The 16,006-nt window shown below is 39.4% G+C and overlaps 1 protein-coding gene across 3 annotated transcripts; it reads left to right on the top strand.

Annotated features, from left to right (window-relative positions):
- Positions 1 to 578: 578 nt before the first annotated feature.
- Positions 579 to 15,678, top strand: LOC147191211 (protein Hook homolog 1-like). 3 transcript variants are annotated; one of them, XM_086137667.1, is made up of 5 exons: positions 579 to 644; positions 12,198 to 12,330; positions 12,716 to 12,783; positions 12,886 to 12,945; positions 15,338 to 15,678. In XM_086137667.1, the coding sequence occupies exons 1-5, from the start codon at positions 621 to 623 to the stop codon at positions 15,398 to 15,400; spliced, it is 348 nt and encodes a 115-aa protein (XP_085993793.1). In that variant the 5' UTR covers positions 579 to 620; the 3' UTR covers positions 15,401 to 15,678. The 3 variants fall into 3 exon arrangements, with proteins under 3 accessions (XP_085993793.1, XP_085993791.1, XP_085993792.1); XM_086137666.1 differs by lacking the exon at positions 579 to 644 and adding exons at positions 727 to 1,023; positions 3,209 to 3,314 and having other exon boundaries at positions 12,886 to 15,678; XM_086137665.1 differs by having other exon boundaries at positions 12,886 to 15,678.
- The last annotated feature ends 328 nt before the right edge of the window (positions 15,679 to 16,006 follow it).

Raw genomic sequence — 16,006 nt, 5'->3', positions numbered from 1 at the left:
TGTTGTGGAAAGCGCTTTGTTACAGCTGCAGCGGTTGTGAAGGGTCTATCGAAAGCTGTATTCTATTGGATTCCTTTTAGTGTAGCGTCATCTAGTGGATGCATAATGCAACCGCAGTCAGGGCTCTACATAAATAAAGCTGTATTGTATTGTATTGTATTCTCTTTAGCGTAGCTCCTTCTAGTGGATGCAATACCGCAACCAAAGCGGTGTGCCCGAAATATGAAAACCGTTTTAAAATAAGCCGTTTATTGAAGTTGCACCTTATACTCCGAAATGCCTTATAGTGTGGAAAATATGGTAAATCTCTGCTCGGTTTTACATTTTCATGTGATCAACAACATTCCTAGTGAATCACAATGTCCCACCACTGGTAAGCGTATTTTTAGAACAGGCCCTCGGGCCACTCTTGTGGTACTTGGGGGCTCCCTGGTGCTGACGAGCACCACGTTGGTGATCCCAAGTGTCGATAAAAGCTCTGTGGAAATGTGCTTGGGTTCCCATTTCTTACTGCACATGTGCAAACGTGCTTCACAGTGAGGAAAAAAAAACATCATCACAAACTTGTTGCCGCATTGTGTCTGTGGAGTGGAGAAGAATACAGTTGACAGCTACTTTTCATGGACAGCAAACGTTCTTGCCAGGTGCAGTAGCACTCACTGTTAGCTGATGTCATGATTCTATTTTTAGATTACCTTTTGATTTGGTTTCTTCACATGTTTTTGTCTTCCTCGTTTGGTTTTATGCACATTTGTTGTCATGCGGGTCCCTTGCGTCAAGCAATCATCTTCCGCAACCCTTTGTGTGTGTCTTGACTAAGTCTTCCTTGTTGCCTCGTCAGTTTGCTTGGATTTGGTTTCCTGGGTTCTGTCAGTCTTTGTCGGATCGTTGAGTGACTTTTCGCGTTTTGTTTCTTGTCGGGGTGTTTTAGTTCCGGATGTTTTGTTGTTACGTTGAATTTTGATCATTTCATGACTTTGTTCGTGCTTTCGTTCAGTGAGTGGCCCAAGTGACATCGAAGATGTGAGTGTAAGCTTATGTTCAATTATTAATTGTTATCATTTTATGTTTGAACATTATATTCTTTCATGTTAAGGTTACCTAAATTATATTCTGTTTAATAATTGCTTAAACGTGTTTATGTTGATAGTGTAAATTGAGGGGTTCGTAGGTTTGTAGTGGATAGCTGTACTTTAACCCTGGAGAACCCACGGGGTCAAATTTGGCCCCTATAAATTCTGCTACTCAAATGCTACCTTTAAATCCCAAAGGGTCAAATTTGGCGCTAATCCTAAATTAGGATTAAAGCATGAAATATTTGAAAAAAACATATATTTTGGTGTTCAGTGAACATATAGCAGTCATTTAATGTAAAATTCATCGTTTTCCAAAGAAGAAAAGGGTTCTTGGGTTCCCCAGAGTTAAGAAAGGGCAGAAGGAGAGATGGAATCCTTTGAAGGCATCTTTTTTATTTTCCAACGTCTGCACCTCCGAACGAACAAATGAGAACACTCCTCCTTCCGGCTACTCAAACACTTCCTGGTTTCTTCAGCCAATCAGACAATATCAACATAAACTTGTTTAAGCAATGATTAAACAGAATATAACCTAGGTAACTATAACACAAAAGAATATAATGCTCAAATATAAAAGAATATAACTAATAATTTAACATAAGATTACAATAGCGTCTGATTGGCTGAAGGAAAGCAGGAAGCGTTTCATGCCGGAGGGAGTGTGTTCTCGAACGTGCTGCGGTGCTGACGTCTTTTTTTCTCCTTTCGATAAAACTGCATTCAAAGGATTCCATCTCTCCTTTTGCCGTTTAGTAAAGTAACGCTATCCATTAAACACAACGAAGCCCTCAACTTACATGAGTCTTAGCACAACTAAAAGTGAATCCACCGCCACCCCAAATTTTTCACTTGACTTGGAGAGAAAAATCCTGGGCAGCGTCAGAGAGGCCCATTGTGCACTCCAGAAAATATTTTTTTTGAAAGGAAAATTATTTTAATGTTCCATAAAATGTTTCGTTGAAGTCGACCTGTTTCAGATGCACTAAAAATCAACTATCGAAGGTGGACTATGATATGAAGACTTCCGAGAGCAGTGTTGCCACAGTTATCTTGAAAAAGTAATTTGACTGATTACAAGCTTTAAAAGGTTAGATGACAGGTTACTTTAAGAGTTACATTTCAAAGATGCCGACCACCTTGCTTAACAGAAATATAACACCCGATTTTGACACTTCATTGGAGGTGTGTTTTTAACGGTCACATTGAAGAATACATTTTGTTTTCATTCGAAATAAAATACAGTGCAAAGGCAACATTTTTGACTTGTGGTTATTTTAATTTTAAAAAGTGTTTTCAGGATTTCACTTAAACTAAGCGTTACTTGTGGCCTGTAATTTGGCCTGGAGATGTGATTGACTGTGGGTTTATTTATTTATTTGTTTTTTGGTCAGCCAAGTTTTTGCCAATAAATCAATAAGCAATTGATCAACCTTTGCTGTTTGCATCATCGCTACGTCTCTTGCAAGAAGATGGTTGCCCAGCAGATGGCACTGTTTAATCACAAAGCAATCTCAGGAGCGCAATGATGCTGATTTAACTTTGGTCGAACTTTACAGTTTATGCAAACATATGGAATTCGGGATGCCAGAGATTTAGTGATCCATCCCAAGACTCATTTGGGCCCCTCCACATCACTGTCACAAATTGGAAAAACTATTTTCTAGGGCCTGCAATTGCCTGGCAACAAATGCAGGGTGTACCAGGCCTCAAGCCCAAAGTGAGCTGGGATTTGCTGGAGCTTTAATCTTTTCTGTTACAATTCATGAAGCTATTCTTTGTTGTAAGTTGGTCCATATTTCTTTTTTTATTCTCTTATACGTTAATAAGGATATATTCTTGTCTGTTAAGAGGGAGGAAATTTCATCTGTGCTGTTGCACATATAGCACATTTGACAATAAAGTTGTACTTGACTTGATTCTTATGCAGAGGTGTACTTATTTTATAGACAAATGATACTAGTTATAGTCGCACGGGTGGGGGGGATGTTTTATTCTCCCTGGGGGGGCATGACAGAAAATAATTGAGAAACACTGCTTTAATGTCACATAAAAACTGAAAATGATTTTTTTAAAAATGTGAACGACTATGACTAAACTGTCAGTGTTGCTCTGTCTTGTGCTTCCATACAAAGTGCATCAATGGCACATGGCAGGAAACCCAAAGCAGCTCAGTGAGACACACTGTAAAGCCCGTATGATTGAAATGAGTGTCTCCCTATGTCGCCAAAGCTCTGTGCGGTAAGTCTAATGTGTCAAATATGTCAACATTTGTTTACACTGCTGAAGGAGGCTTTTGTGAAAGTGAAGGGAGCTCGTGGCCAGCTTCTCGTCTCTTGAGATGAAGGCCAGCAGACTCGACCCAACTGTCGGGTTCTTTCTTTTGTGAATCCGTCTCGTGGCTCTTTTTGTGGGGGGCCGGACAGGCTGATGCCACCTGGAAAAATCCATCTGTCCTTCCAGCCTTGTATTCATGTCAAGCTTTTCCCATCTGCCTTCGTGGGATTTCATTGTCTTGCCACCAATAACAATCCGCGGCTCCTCTCAAAGCAGGCGCCTTCAATGCTATCCTGATGAAGGAAACATAATCAACTGCCCTTTTGTTTTAGCAGCCATTTAAATAGAAAATACACTTATGCTAATGAAGCCTTATCATCTTCCATTCAGACAGTGTGGGTGGGTTATGATTTGCCCTCTAGTCATGTGGCACCATCCGACTGAGGCTCCCCTGCTGTGAGCCGAAGTCGGCGGCCAGCTGACTGGGATCCAGCAGATTCTTTTGTACTTATGTTTTGCTGACGTCGTGTCTTTGACTTTTTTACCCGCTGACCAATAACAAGCAACCATCCCTGAAAACAATGTCTAACCGCATTCAGTGAAAATGTGGGCAGGATATAAGGGGAAGGTGTGTGTGTGTTTCTTATTTACTGCTTTTGAGCACAGACTTACTCAGATACAACACTTGATCCATATACTTTAATCTTGGACTGGATAACATACAGTAAATAGGAGTACGTTTAGATTAGTAAAATGCACAATTGTTAACCCCAATATATTGGCCCCAATATAAGCCTTTTTTTTTTGCATTGAAATAAGACTGAAAAAGTGGGGGTCGTCTTATATTCGGGGTCTAGACCAGTGGTCCTCAACTAGAAATGCTGTAGGTCCACTTTTTTTTTTTAATAAGACCAAGGTCCAGTCCCATGCACGGCGGTCATGGGGAGCAGGGCTATATGCCCATTTAGTATGGTTAAGCCAAGCTTATACAAATCAACACTCCTCACAACCAACCAATAATGGGGGGCATGAAAATAACATTTATTCACTTTGCCAGTACACAGCAAATAATGAGAGGTATTGTGTTGAGGCACAGGAACTCTTTTATCAGTGTTGTGTCCAAGGACCGGCAACCCGAGGCCAAGGACTTGACTCCGAGGCCAAGGCCAAGGCCAAGGACTTGGAAAATTTTCCGAGGCAAGGCCAAGGCCAAGGACCAAGGACTTGCCTCCAAGGCCAGGGACCAAGGACTGATTTTGAAGCTGAGGCCTAGCCGAGGACATGTATAAAACAATGCTATCATACCACTTGGCAGGTCTTCATGATTTGCAACACCCCTCCATCATAACCCCTTGCACTCCCTAACGCTTGAATGAAGTGTTTTTATTCAAAGAGGAGAACAGTCAGGGTACGTGTTATTTATACTGAGAAAAACAACAAAAAAAAAAACGACCATGAATAGTAAGGTGTTTTGAGCCGAAAAAAACGACCATGTATAGTAAGGCGTTTTTAGCTAAAAAAAAAACGACCATGTATACTATGGCATTTTTAGCCCCCAAAAAACGACCATGTATAGTAAGGCGTTTTTAGCCCAAAAAAACGACCATGAATAGTAAGGCGTTTTAACAAAAAAGAAAAACGACCATGTATAGTAAGGCGTTTTTAGCCGAAAAAAAGACCATGTATAGTAAGGCGTTTTTAGCCCAAAAAAAACGACCATGTATAGTAAGGCGTTTTTAGCCCAAAAAACGACCATGTATAGTAAGGCGTTTTTAGCCCAAAAAACGACCATGTATAGTAAGGCGTTTTTAGCCCAAAAAAAACGACCATGTATACTATGGCATTTTTAGCCGAAAAAAACGACCATGTATAGTAAGGAATTTTTAGCGTCAAAAACGACCATGTATAGTAAGGCATTTTTGGCCGAAAAAAAAACGACCATGTATATATAGTAAGGCATTTTTAGCCCCGAAAAATGACCATGTTTAGTAAGACGTTTTTAGCAGAAAAAAACCGACCATGTACAGTAAGGCATTTTTAGCCTCCAAAAAATGACCATGTATAGTAAGGCGTTTTTGGCCAAAAAAAACCGACCATGTATAGTCAGGCATTTTTAGCCACCAAAAAACGACCATGTTTAGTAAGGAATGTTTAGCGTCAAAAACGGCCATGTATAGTTAGGCATTTTTAGCCTAAAAAAAACCGACCATGTATAGTAAGCCGTTTTTAGCCGAAAAAAACGACCATGTATAGCACGGCGTTCTTAGCCGAAAAAAAAAAAAACGACCATGTATAGTAAGGCGTTTTTAGCTGAAAAAAAGGACCACGTATCGTAGGCGCTTTTAGACGAAAAAAATGACCATGTATAGTAAGCTGTTTTCAGCCGAAAAAAACGACCATGTATAGTAAGGCGTTTTAACCCGAAAAAAAATGACCATGTATAGTAAGGCGTTTTTAGCCGAAAAAAACTACCATGTATATAGTCAGCCGTTTTTAGCCAAAAAAATGACCGTGTATAACGACCATGTATAGTAAGGCGTTTTTAGCCGAAAAAAAACGACCATGTATATATAGTAAGGCGTTTTTAGCCGAAAAAAAAGACCATGTATAGCACGGCGTTTTTAGCCGAAAAAAACCATGTATAGTAAGGCGTTTTTAGCCGAAAAAAGCGACCATGTATATAGTAAGGCATTTTTGGCCGAAAAAATACGACCATGTTTAGTAAGGCGTTTTTAGCCGAAAAAATACGACCATGTTTAGTAAGGCGTTTTTAGCCGGAAAAAAAACGACCATGGATAGTAAGGCGTTTGAACCCCAAAAAACGACCATGTATAGTAACGCGTTTTTCAACGAAAAAAACCCCATGTATAGTAAGGCATCTTGAGCCGAAAAAAATGACCATGTATATATAGTAAGGCGTTTTAACCCGAAAAAAACGACCATGTTTAGTAAGCCGTTTTTAGCCGAAAAAAACGACCATGTATAGAAAGGCGTTTTTAGCCGAAAAAAAAACGACCATATACAGTAAGGCGTTTTTAGCTGAAAAAACCCCCCGACCATGTAAGGCGTTTTTTGCCGAAAAAAAATGACCATGTGTAGTTAGGTGTTTTGAGCCGAAAAAAAACGACCATGTATAGTAAGGCGTTTTTAGACGAAGAAAACGACCATGAATAGTAAGGCGTTTTAACAACAACAAAAAAAAACGACCATGTATATAGTAAGGTGTTTTTAGCCGAAAAAAACGACCATGTATAGTAAGGCGTTTTTAGCCCAAAAAAAACGACCATGTATACTATGGCATTTTTAGCCCCCAAAAAACGACCATGTATAGTAAGGCGTTTTTAGCCCAAAAAAACGACCATGAATAGTAAGGCGTTTTAACAAAAAAAAAAAACGACCATGTATAGTAAGGCGTTTTTAGCCGAAAAAAAGACCATGTATAGTAAGGCATTTTTAGCCCCCAAAAAACGACCATGTATAGTAAGGCGTTTTTAGCCCAAAAAACGACCATGTATAGTAAGGCGTTTTTAGCCCAAAAAAAACGACCATGTATACTATGGCATTTTTAGCCGAAAAAAACGACCATGTATAGTAAGGCATTTTTAGCCCCCAAAAAACGACCATGTATAGTAAGGAATTTTTAGCGTCAAAAACGACCATGTATAGTAAGGCATTTTTGGCCGAAAAAAAAACGACCATGTATATATAGTAAGGCATTTTTAGCCCCGAAAAATGACCATGTATAGTAAGACGTTTTTAGCAGAAAAAAACCGACCATGTACAGTAAGGCATTTTTAGCCTCCAAAAAATGACCATGTATAGTAAGGCGTTTTTGGCCAAAAAAAACCGACCATGTATAGTAAGGAATGTTTAGCGTCAAAAACGGCCATGTATAGTTAGGCATTTTTAGCCTAAAAAAAACCGACCATGTATAGTAAGCCGTTTTTAGCCGAAAAAAACGACCATGTATAGCACGGCGTTCTTAGCCGAAAAAAAAAAAAAACGACCATGTATAGTAAGGCGTTTTTAGCTGAAAAAAAGGACCACGTATCGTAGGCGCTTTTAGACGAAAAAAATGACCATGTATAGTAAGCTGTTTTCAGCCGGAAAAAACGACCATGTATAGTAAGGCGTTTTAACCCGAAAAAAAACGACCATGTATAGTAAGGCGTTTTTAGCCGAAAAAAACTACCATGTATATAGTCAGCCGTTTTTAGCCAAAAAAACATGACCATTTGTAGTAAGGCGTTTTTAGCCGAAAAAATACGACCATGTTTAGTAAGGCGTTTTTAGCCGAAAAAATACGACCATGTATAGTAAGACGTTTTTAGCAGAAAAAAACCGACCATGTACAGTAAGGCATTTTTAGCCTCCAAAAAATGACCATGTATAGTAAGGCGTTTTTGGCCAAAAAAAACCGACCATGTATAGTAAGGAATGTTTAGCGTCAAAAACGGCCATGTATAGTTAGGCATTTTTAGCCTAAAAAAAACCGACCATGTATAGTAAGCCGTTTTTAGCCGAAAAAAACGACCATGTATAGCACGGCGTTCTTAGCCGAAAAAAAAAAAAACGACCATGTATAGTAAGGTGTTTTTAGCTGAAAAAAAGGACCACGTATCGTAGGCGCTTTTAGACGAAAAAAATGACCATGTATAGTAAGCTGTTTTCAGCCGGAAAAAACGACCATGTATAGTAAGGCGTTTTAACCCGAAAAAAAACGACCATGTATAGTAAGGCGTTTTTAGCCGAAAAAAACTACCATGTATATAGTCAGCCGTTTTTAGCCAAAAAAACATGACCATTTGTAGTAAGGCGTTTTTAGCCGAAAAAATACGACCATGTTTAGTAAGGCGTTTTTAGCCGAAAAAATACGACCATGTTTAGTAAGGCGTTTTTAGCCGGAAAAAAAACGACCATGGATAGTAAGGCGTTTGAACCCCAAAAAACGACCATGTATAGTAACGCGTTTTTCAACGAAAAAAACCCCATGTATAGTAAGGCATCTTGAGCCGAAAAAAATGACCATGTATATATAGTAAGGCGTTTTAACCCGAAAAAAACGACCATGTTTAGTAAGCCGTTTTTAGCCGAAAAAAACGACCATGTATAGAAAGGCGTTTTTAGCCGAAAAAAAAAACGACCATATACAGTAAGGCGTTTTTAGCTGAAAAAAACCCCAGACCATGTAAGGCGTTTTTTGCCGAAAAAAAACGACCATGTGTAGTTAGGTGTTTTGAGCCGAAAAAAACGACCATGTATAGTAAGGCGTTTTTAGACGAAGAAAACGACCATGAATAGTAAGGCGTTTTAACAACAACAAAAAAAAACGACCATGTATATAGTAAGGTGTTTTTAGCCGAAAAAAACGACCATGTATATAGTAAGGTGTTTTTAGCCGAAAAAAACGACCATGTATATAGTAAGGCGTTTGTAGCCGAAAAAAAATGACCATGTATAACGACCATGTATAGTAAGGCGTTTTTAGACGAAAAAAACGACCATGTATAGTAAGGCGTTTTTAGCCGAAAAAAAACGACCATGTATAGTAAGGCGTTTTTGGCCGAAAAAAAACCACGACCATGTATAGTAGGGCGTTTTTAGCCGAAAAAAAAGACCATGTATAGTAAGGCGTTTTTAGCCGAAAAAAAACGACCATGTATAGTAAGGCGTTTTTGGCCGAAAAAAAAAACGACCATGTACAGTAAGGCGTTTTTGGCCCAAAAAAAAAAACGACCATGTATATAGTAAGGCGTTTTTAGCCGAAAAAAAAGACCATGTATAGCACGGCGTTTTTAGCCGAAAATAAATAACCATGTTTATAGTAAGGCATTTTGGGCCGAAAAAAAACGACCATGTATAGTAAGGCGTTTTTAGCCGAAAAAAAATGACCATGTATAGAGAGGCGTTTTTAGCTGAAATAAAACGACCATGTGTAGTAAGGTGTTTTTAGCCGAAAAAAACGACCATGTATAGTCAGGCGTTTTTATCCGAAAAAAAATGACCATGTATAGTCAGGTGTTTTTAGCCGAAAAAAAATGACCATGTATAACGACCATGTATAGTAAGGCGTTTTTAGCCGAAAAAAACGACCATGTTTAGTAAGGCGTTTTTTGCCGAAAAAAAACGACCATGGATAGTAAGGCGTTTTTAGACGAAAAAAATTACCATGTGTAGTAAGGTGTTTTGAGCCGAAAAAAACGACCATGAATAGTAAGGCGTTTTAACAACAAAAAAAAAACGACCATGTATATAAGGTGTTTTTAGCCGAAAAAAAACAACCATGTTTATAGTAAGGCGTTTTTAGCCGAAAAAAATGACCATGTATAACGACCATGTATAGTAGGGCGTTTTTAGCCGAAAAAAATGACCGTGTATAACGACCATGTATAGTAAGGCGTTTTTAGCCGAAAAAAAACGACCATGTATATATAGTAAGGCGTTTTTAGCCGAAAAAAAAAGACCATGTATAGCACGGCGTTTTTAGCCGAAAAAAAACATGTATAGTAAGGCGTTTTTAGCCGAAAAAAGCGACCATGTATATAGTAAGGCATTTTTGGCCGAAAAAAAACGACCATGTATAGTAAGGCGATTTTGGCCGAAAAAAAAATGACCATGGATAGTAAGGCGTATTTAGCCGAAAAAAAATGACCCTGTATAGTAAGGCATTTTTAGCCGAAAAAACGACCATAGGCGTTTTTAGCCAAAAAAAAACGACCATGTATAGTAAGGCGATTTTGGCTGAAAAAAAAATGACAATGTATAGTAAGGCGTTTTTAGCCGAAAAAAAACGACCATGTATAGTTAGCCGTTTTTAGCTGGAAAAAACGACCATGTATAGTAAGGCATTTTTAGCCCCCAAAAAACGACCATGTATAGTCAGGATTTTGGGGCTAAAAATGCCTTACTATACATGGTCATTTTTTTGGGCTAAAAACGCCTTACTATACATGGTCGCTTTTTTGGGCTAAAAACGGCTTAGTATACATGGTAATTTTTTTCGGCTAAAAACGCCTTACTAAACATGGTCGTTTTTTTTCGGCTAAAAACGCCTTACTACAAATGGTCATGTTTTTTGGCTAAAAACGGCTGACTATATATACATGGTCGGTTTTTTTGGCTAAAAACGCCTTACTATACATGGTCGTTTTTTTCGGGTTAAAACGCCTTACTATACACGGTAGTTTTTTTCGGCCAAAAATGCCTTACTGTACATAGTCGTTTTTTGGGAGCTAAAAATGCCTTACTATACATGGTCGTTTTTTTCTCGGATAAAAATGCCTTACTATACGTGGTCCTTTTTTTTCGGCTCAAAACGCCTTACTGTACATGGTCCTTTTTTTCGTCTCAAAACGCCTTACTATACATGGTCGTTTTTTTTCAATTAAAAACGCCTTACTATACATGGACGGGTTTTTTTTCGGCTACAAACGCCTTACTATACATGGTCGTTCTTTTTTTTTTTTGTTAAAACGGCTTACTATTCATGGTCCTTTCTTTTCGGCTCAAAACACCTTACTACACATGGTCGTTTTTTTCGTCTAAAAACGCCTTACTATCCATGGTCGTTTTTTTCGGCTAAAAACGCCTTTCTATACAAGGTCGTTTTGTTTGGGTTAAAACGCCTTACTATACATGGTCGTTTTTTACGGATAAAAACGGCTTACTATACATGGTATTTTTTTCGGCTAAAAACGCCTTACTATTCATGGTTGTTTTTTTCGTCGAAAAACGCCTTACTATACATGGTCGTTTTTTTTTTGTTAAAACGCCTTACTATACATGGTATTTTTTTCGGCTAAAAACGCCTTACTATACATGTTCGTTTTTTTCGTCGAAAAACGCCTTACTATACATGGTCGTTTTTTTTTGTTAAAACGCCTTACTATACATGGTCTTTTTTTCGTCGAAAAACGCCTTACTATACATGGTCATTTTTTTCAGCTAAACACGTCTTACTATACATGGTCGTTTTTTTAAGCTAAAAACGCCTTACTATACATGGTCGTTTTTTTTTAAAACGCCTTACTACACATGGTCGTTTTTTTCGTCGAAAAACGGCTTCCTATACACGGTCGTTTTTTTTTGGGCTAAAAACGACTCATCGTTCACTTCAAAGAGCCGAAATCTTCAGGCCTGCTCCTGAATTATTTAAATTTTTGCAACATTTGTTTATAATTGTATGTATATGTTGTTGTTTGTGTTATTATCATATGCAATTGAATAAGTAGACCATTTCAGAATTCCAAATTTGGGACTCTCTCAATGCATCATGGGACTCATACTTTTCTGATCTGTAAACTGTAAAATTATCACTGCAGAGATTTCCGCTTTTTCTGCACTCACTGATTGACTTCTATGCAAAGTCATTTCTCAACTTGTCTTCCGTGTCATGCCATGCCTGTTGAGTGTTGATTTACTTCACATTAAGAAACTACTGCACTAAGACATTAATTCATAAATGTATATCATATGCTTTTTTGTTTTTCTCAGTATAAATAACACGTACCCTGACTGTTCTACTCTTTGAATAAAAACACTTCATTCAAGCGTTAGGGAGTGCAAGGGGTTATGATGGAGGGGTGTTGCAAATCATGAAGACCTGCTAAGTGGTATGATAGCATTGTTTTATACATGTCCTCGGCTAGGCCTCAGCTTCAAAATCAGTCCTTGGTCCCTGGCCTTGGAGGCAAGTCCTTGGTCCTTGGCCTTGGCCTCGGATTCAAGTCCTTGGCCTTGGCCTCGGGTTGCCGGTCCTTGGACACAACACTGGTAATCACGTCTCCAGGCTGTCGGGGGGAAAAAGTTCACCATTTTGTGCTTTGTGTAACTCACTCACTCTACTAGGTTTTGGGCCAGGGGCTCTCCGACTTCCCTCTGCCCGACGTGGCCCTGGTTGCCGAGCACTCAGACCCCGCGGAGCTGGGCAGGCTGCTGCAACTCGTCCTGGGATGCGCCGTCAACTGCGAGCGCAAGCAAGGTGCGGTCCTCACCACGTGTTCAGGCGGGTTGTGCTGGGTACATTCATTTGAGTTTATTTGTTAGGGAGATTTTTTTTTTCTTGCGGCCGCTTTAATTCAAAGCGCATCCCTGCTGATGTACACTGCTTCGACTAACAACATGGCTGCATGGAGGTTTTACACTATATTCACTCTAATGGCCTCCTATGACAGCACCGGTTGCCTAAGTACTCATTTACGGAATGCCGGGAGAACAGTAAAACACAAGTGGGCACTCGGGCTACCACAAATGACTATTTTAGTCAACTCGTCACCAGTAGGAGCCGCGACTAGTCGACTAATCTGAACTACTTACACTCACACAAGGTAAAACGGCCCAATAAGTGTGCATCTCCTTGTTGCCAGAATACATCCAAATCATCATGACGCTGGAGGAGACCGTGCAGCACGTCGTCATGGCAGCCATACAGGAGGTCCGGTCCGCGCACCAGAAGACATCACATACTGCTGAGGAATGATGGTGTCCTTTTGTAAATGGGTGACAAGCATGCTGACTTGTTTTCTTCTTTTCACAGGTCTTACATAGAGATACCATGTGCAGAAAAGCAAAGCTGTCTGGGGACCTGGAACAGCAGGTCAGTGCTATTGGTATAGGAGGTTCAAGCACTGGAATCACTTTTGTAGGGGTCCTCAGCATGCCTGTAAACAATTTTGTCCTCTGGTGAAAATCCTCTGCTGCCTTTAAAAAACATTAGTCCTAGAAACCAATTTGTAGGATCGACATAAATTTGACATGTGTGTCATAACAGGGCGAATGAAAAAGTCTTAAAAACCCATGTCCAAAATTGAAAGTGAAGTCTGCCTTTTTGTTTTGAAGCAGCCATTTGGGTTGAATTCCAAGACACAAAAGTTGTTCTGTAGTTTCTTCATATGAAGTAAATCAACACTCAACAGGCATGACATGGCACGGAACACAAGTTGAGAAATGACTTTGCATAGAAGTCAATCACTGACTGCAGAAAAAGCGGTAATCTCTCAGTGCTAATTTTACAGTTTACCGGCAGCGAGTCCCAGGGACTCGCTGATCAGAAAAGTATGAGTGCCATTATGGATTGAGAGAGTCCCAAATTTCGAATTCTGAAAGGGTCTACTTATTCAATTGCATATGATAATAACACAAACAACAACATATACTTACAATGATAAACAAATGCTGCAAAAATTTAAATAATTCAGGAGCAGGCCTGAGGATTTCGGAAATTCATGGTAACCGTTTTTCGGTTCCGTTGGAATACCCAATGGGAAACCACGGCAACTAATGTTGGGTTCCATATACATTCATCATGGGAACCCATTTTTCTATTTTGAATGATATTGATAATCAAGAATTCCGAAACTCAAAAGTATAATGTTTCAAGGGTAAATGTTTGAAAACGATGCATTAACAATGAACATGACATCAGCAGCTGTGTACTCCAGGTTTATTCCAAAAAAGAAATGGATCAAAAACTGATGTACTCATGTGGCATCATCAGAGTATTTTTTCCAATCTCACACTGCAAAGATTAATTAAATAAATTGATGTGGCTTGACATCCTCTTCCCAAGACGATGCATGTGTAATCTACGATCAATTTGACGAAAGAATTTAACACACGTCATCATTAGTTCTACCAACAGTTAACATTAGCATGACTACACCTTGTGACGAATGTTTCATTCATAAAGTTACCATGCTACAACCAGTAAATTATAGAATAACCAATACTGTTTCATAATATTTTTCACAGCGATTAGCCTAAAAATCTAATGACCAATTTGCCTCGTAATCGTGCCTCGCGTCGTATTTCGCTCTCGCGTTCTGTGCATACGTCACAGGTGAGTTTAGTGATACGCCCTTTGGACGATTCATACGAAAAATCAGACAAGCGTTCCCATTTCTTAAATGTCGTAATTAGTAGACCTTGGTGAGTTTTTTTCGCCGCCATCTCAAACTTTCATCCGCGCGATTCCTCAGTTTGCGGACTAAAATAACAACCCGCATGCGCACAAAACGTCATCTGTTGTGTCCCCCCAACACTGAAAACAAAACAAAACAAAAGTAAATTAGAAGAAACACACTCACACAACACACCACATCACAAACACACATACAGGCGCAGTGAAATCGCGTTGATCACACAGTCAATTCAAGTGCGGTGACTTTTAGAATTAAACTATTTTTCGGTACCGTGAAAATGAAGCCACGAAAACAACACGCTACCGGTAACCATTGTTACTGTGAAATCCTCAGGCTTGCTGTAGTTTTTTTGTTTGTTTGTTTGTTTGTTTTGACCGAGAAATTTCCTTGCGTCCCAAAAACGCACATTATTTGGAACTGTGCGTCCTGTGGGAAAATTATGCGTCTCGGACGCAGAGGTAACGGAGTGGCTGATCTCTAAACATTCTCTGAGTACTACCACAGTACTACCAGTATTACCACTCCCACTAATACTACATTAATTAATACCTTCAAGTTCACAATAATAATAAATAATTAAATCAACCATGATTTTAAACTATGTATTATCAATATTCATTATTCCAAACATGAGAAAGCATTCAGCAAACATTACTGGAATCGAGCAAAAGGACTCCAAATCCCAACGGCCAAAGTGAAGTGCCGACATTATTGACTCCAGCTGTAACGCAAATTACTTGGTTCAAACAAACATTCTAGTGCGACCGCACAAACGTGACGACTGTGCAAAAATAACGAAATAAAAGACACCACTGTTACAGAAAGGCTTTACACGCTATTTAAACTGCCGATCGCGAACGCAACAAACCGTGATTGAAACTAACTGTGATGCCGCTCTTTATACGTTGCGCTAACGTTGCCTATCAGTGGCCTATCAGTGGCGCTCTTAAAGCGCCAGCGTTAATCCATCGATATGGGTTTCCTTGGATGGAATTTATTAGAATCCTTCGTGATTTTCGCGGTCCTTATAAAAGGGATTCGAGACTCTAATCCCTCATTGTGTCCAAGGACCGGCAATCCAAGGCCAAGGACCAAGGACTTGACTCCCAAGGCCAAGGACCAAGGACTTGACTCCCAAGGCCGAGGACCAAGGGCTTGACTCCGAGGCCAAGGCCGAGGACCAAGGACCGCCCCTCGGTCCTCGAGCCGGTCCTCGAGGACCAAGGACCGCCCCTCGATGCTCGAGGCCAAGGACCGGCTCGAGGAACACATCTCTGTCTTTTATTTTGCAAAAGAGTTTTATACTTTTATAGGAAAATTTAGGGAAATAAGACATTTTTACTTTAACTTTGTAAAACAGTAGTTGTCTTTTTTTCCCTTAATTTAACAAAAACAAAATACTCATTTTACCAAAATAAATACTAAACATGACAACAAAAATATCCTTTTCATTTGTACAATTCCCCTTTTCACATCCCCTCTGAAATCACTGAAAAATATATCAGAAGAGGAGTTAAGAACCATTTTAAATACTGACACAAGGGAGCACAGGAATGTGCAATGCTGTTCTTCCACTAAAGGTGAATGCAATGTCTGAGGCATGCAAATATTATTTGAGGACGCCATTGTGATGTGCATTTACCATGTTGCGGTGTTCTGCTGTTAAACGGCTGCAAAGATCCCCGGGTAGACGGGAGCAAAACTGCACACAATCGAAACCTCCCGCGATTCGTCTTG

Source organism: Hippocampus guttulatus, chromosome 18 (genome assembly GCF_054856545.1).
Source record: "Hippocampus guttulatus isolate MCC_2025c chromosome 18, RoL_Hgut_1.0, whole genome shotgun sequence".
Classification (NCBI taxonomy): Eukaryota; Metazoa; Chordata; class Actinopteri; order Syngnathiformes; family Syngnathidae; genus Hippocampus; species Hippocampus guttulatus.
The sequence above is the reverse complement of the archived record's forward strand: the minus strand, read 5'-3'. Positions and strand labels throughout refer to the sequence as shown.

Excerpts from the sequence above, each read along its gene's own strand:
- LOC147191211 (XM_086137665.1), top strand. The coding sequence starts at position 621 with ATGGACAGCAAACGTTCTTGCCAG. Across the intron at positions 645-12,197 it reads ACAGCAAACGTTCTTGCCAG|GTTTTGGGCCAGGGGCTCTC; the intron begins GTGCAGTAGCAC and ends TCACTCTACTAG. Across the intron at positions 12,784-12,885 it reads TCATGGCAGCCATACAGGAG|GTCTTACATAGAGATACCAT; the intron begins GTCCGGTCCGCG and ends TTCTTTTCACAG.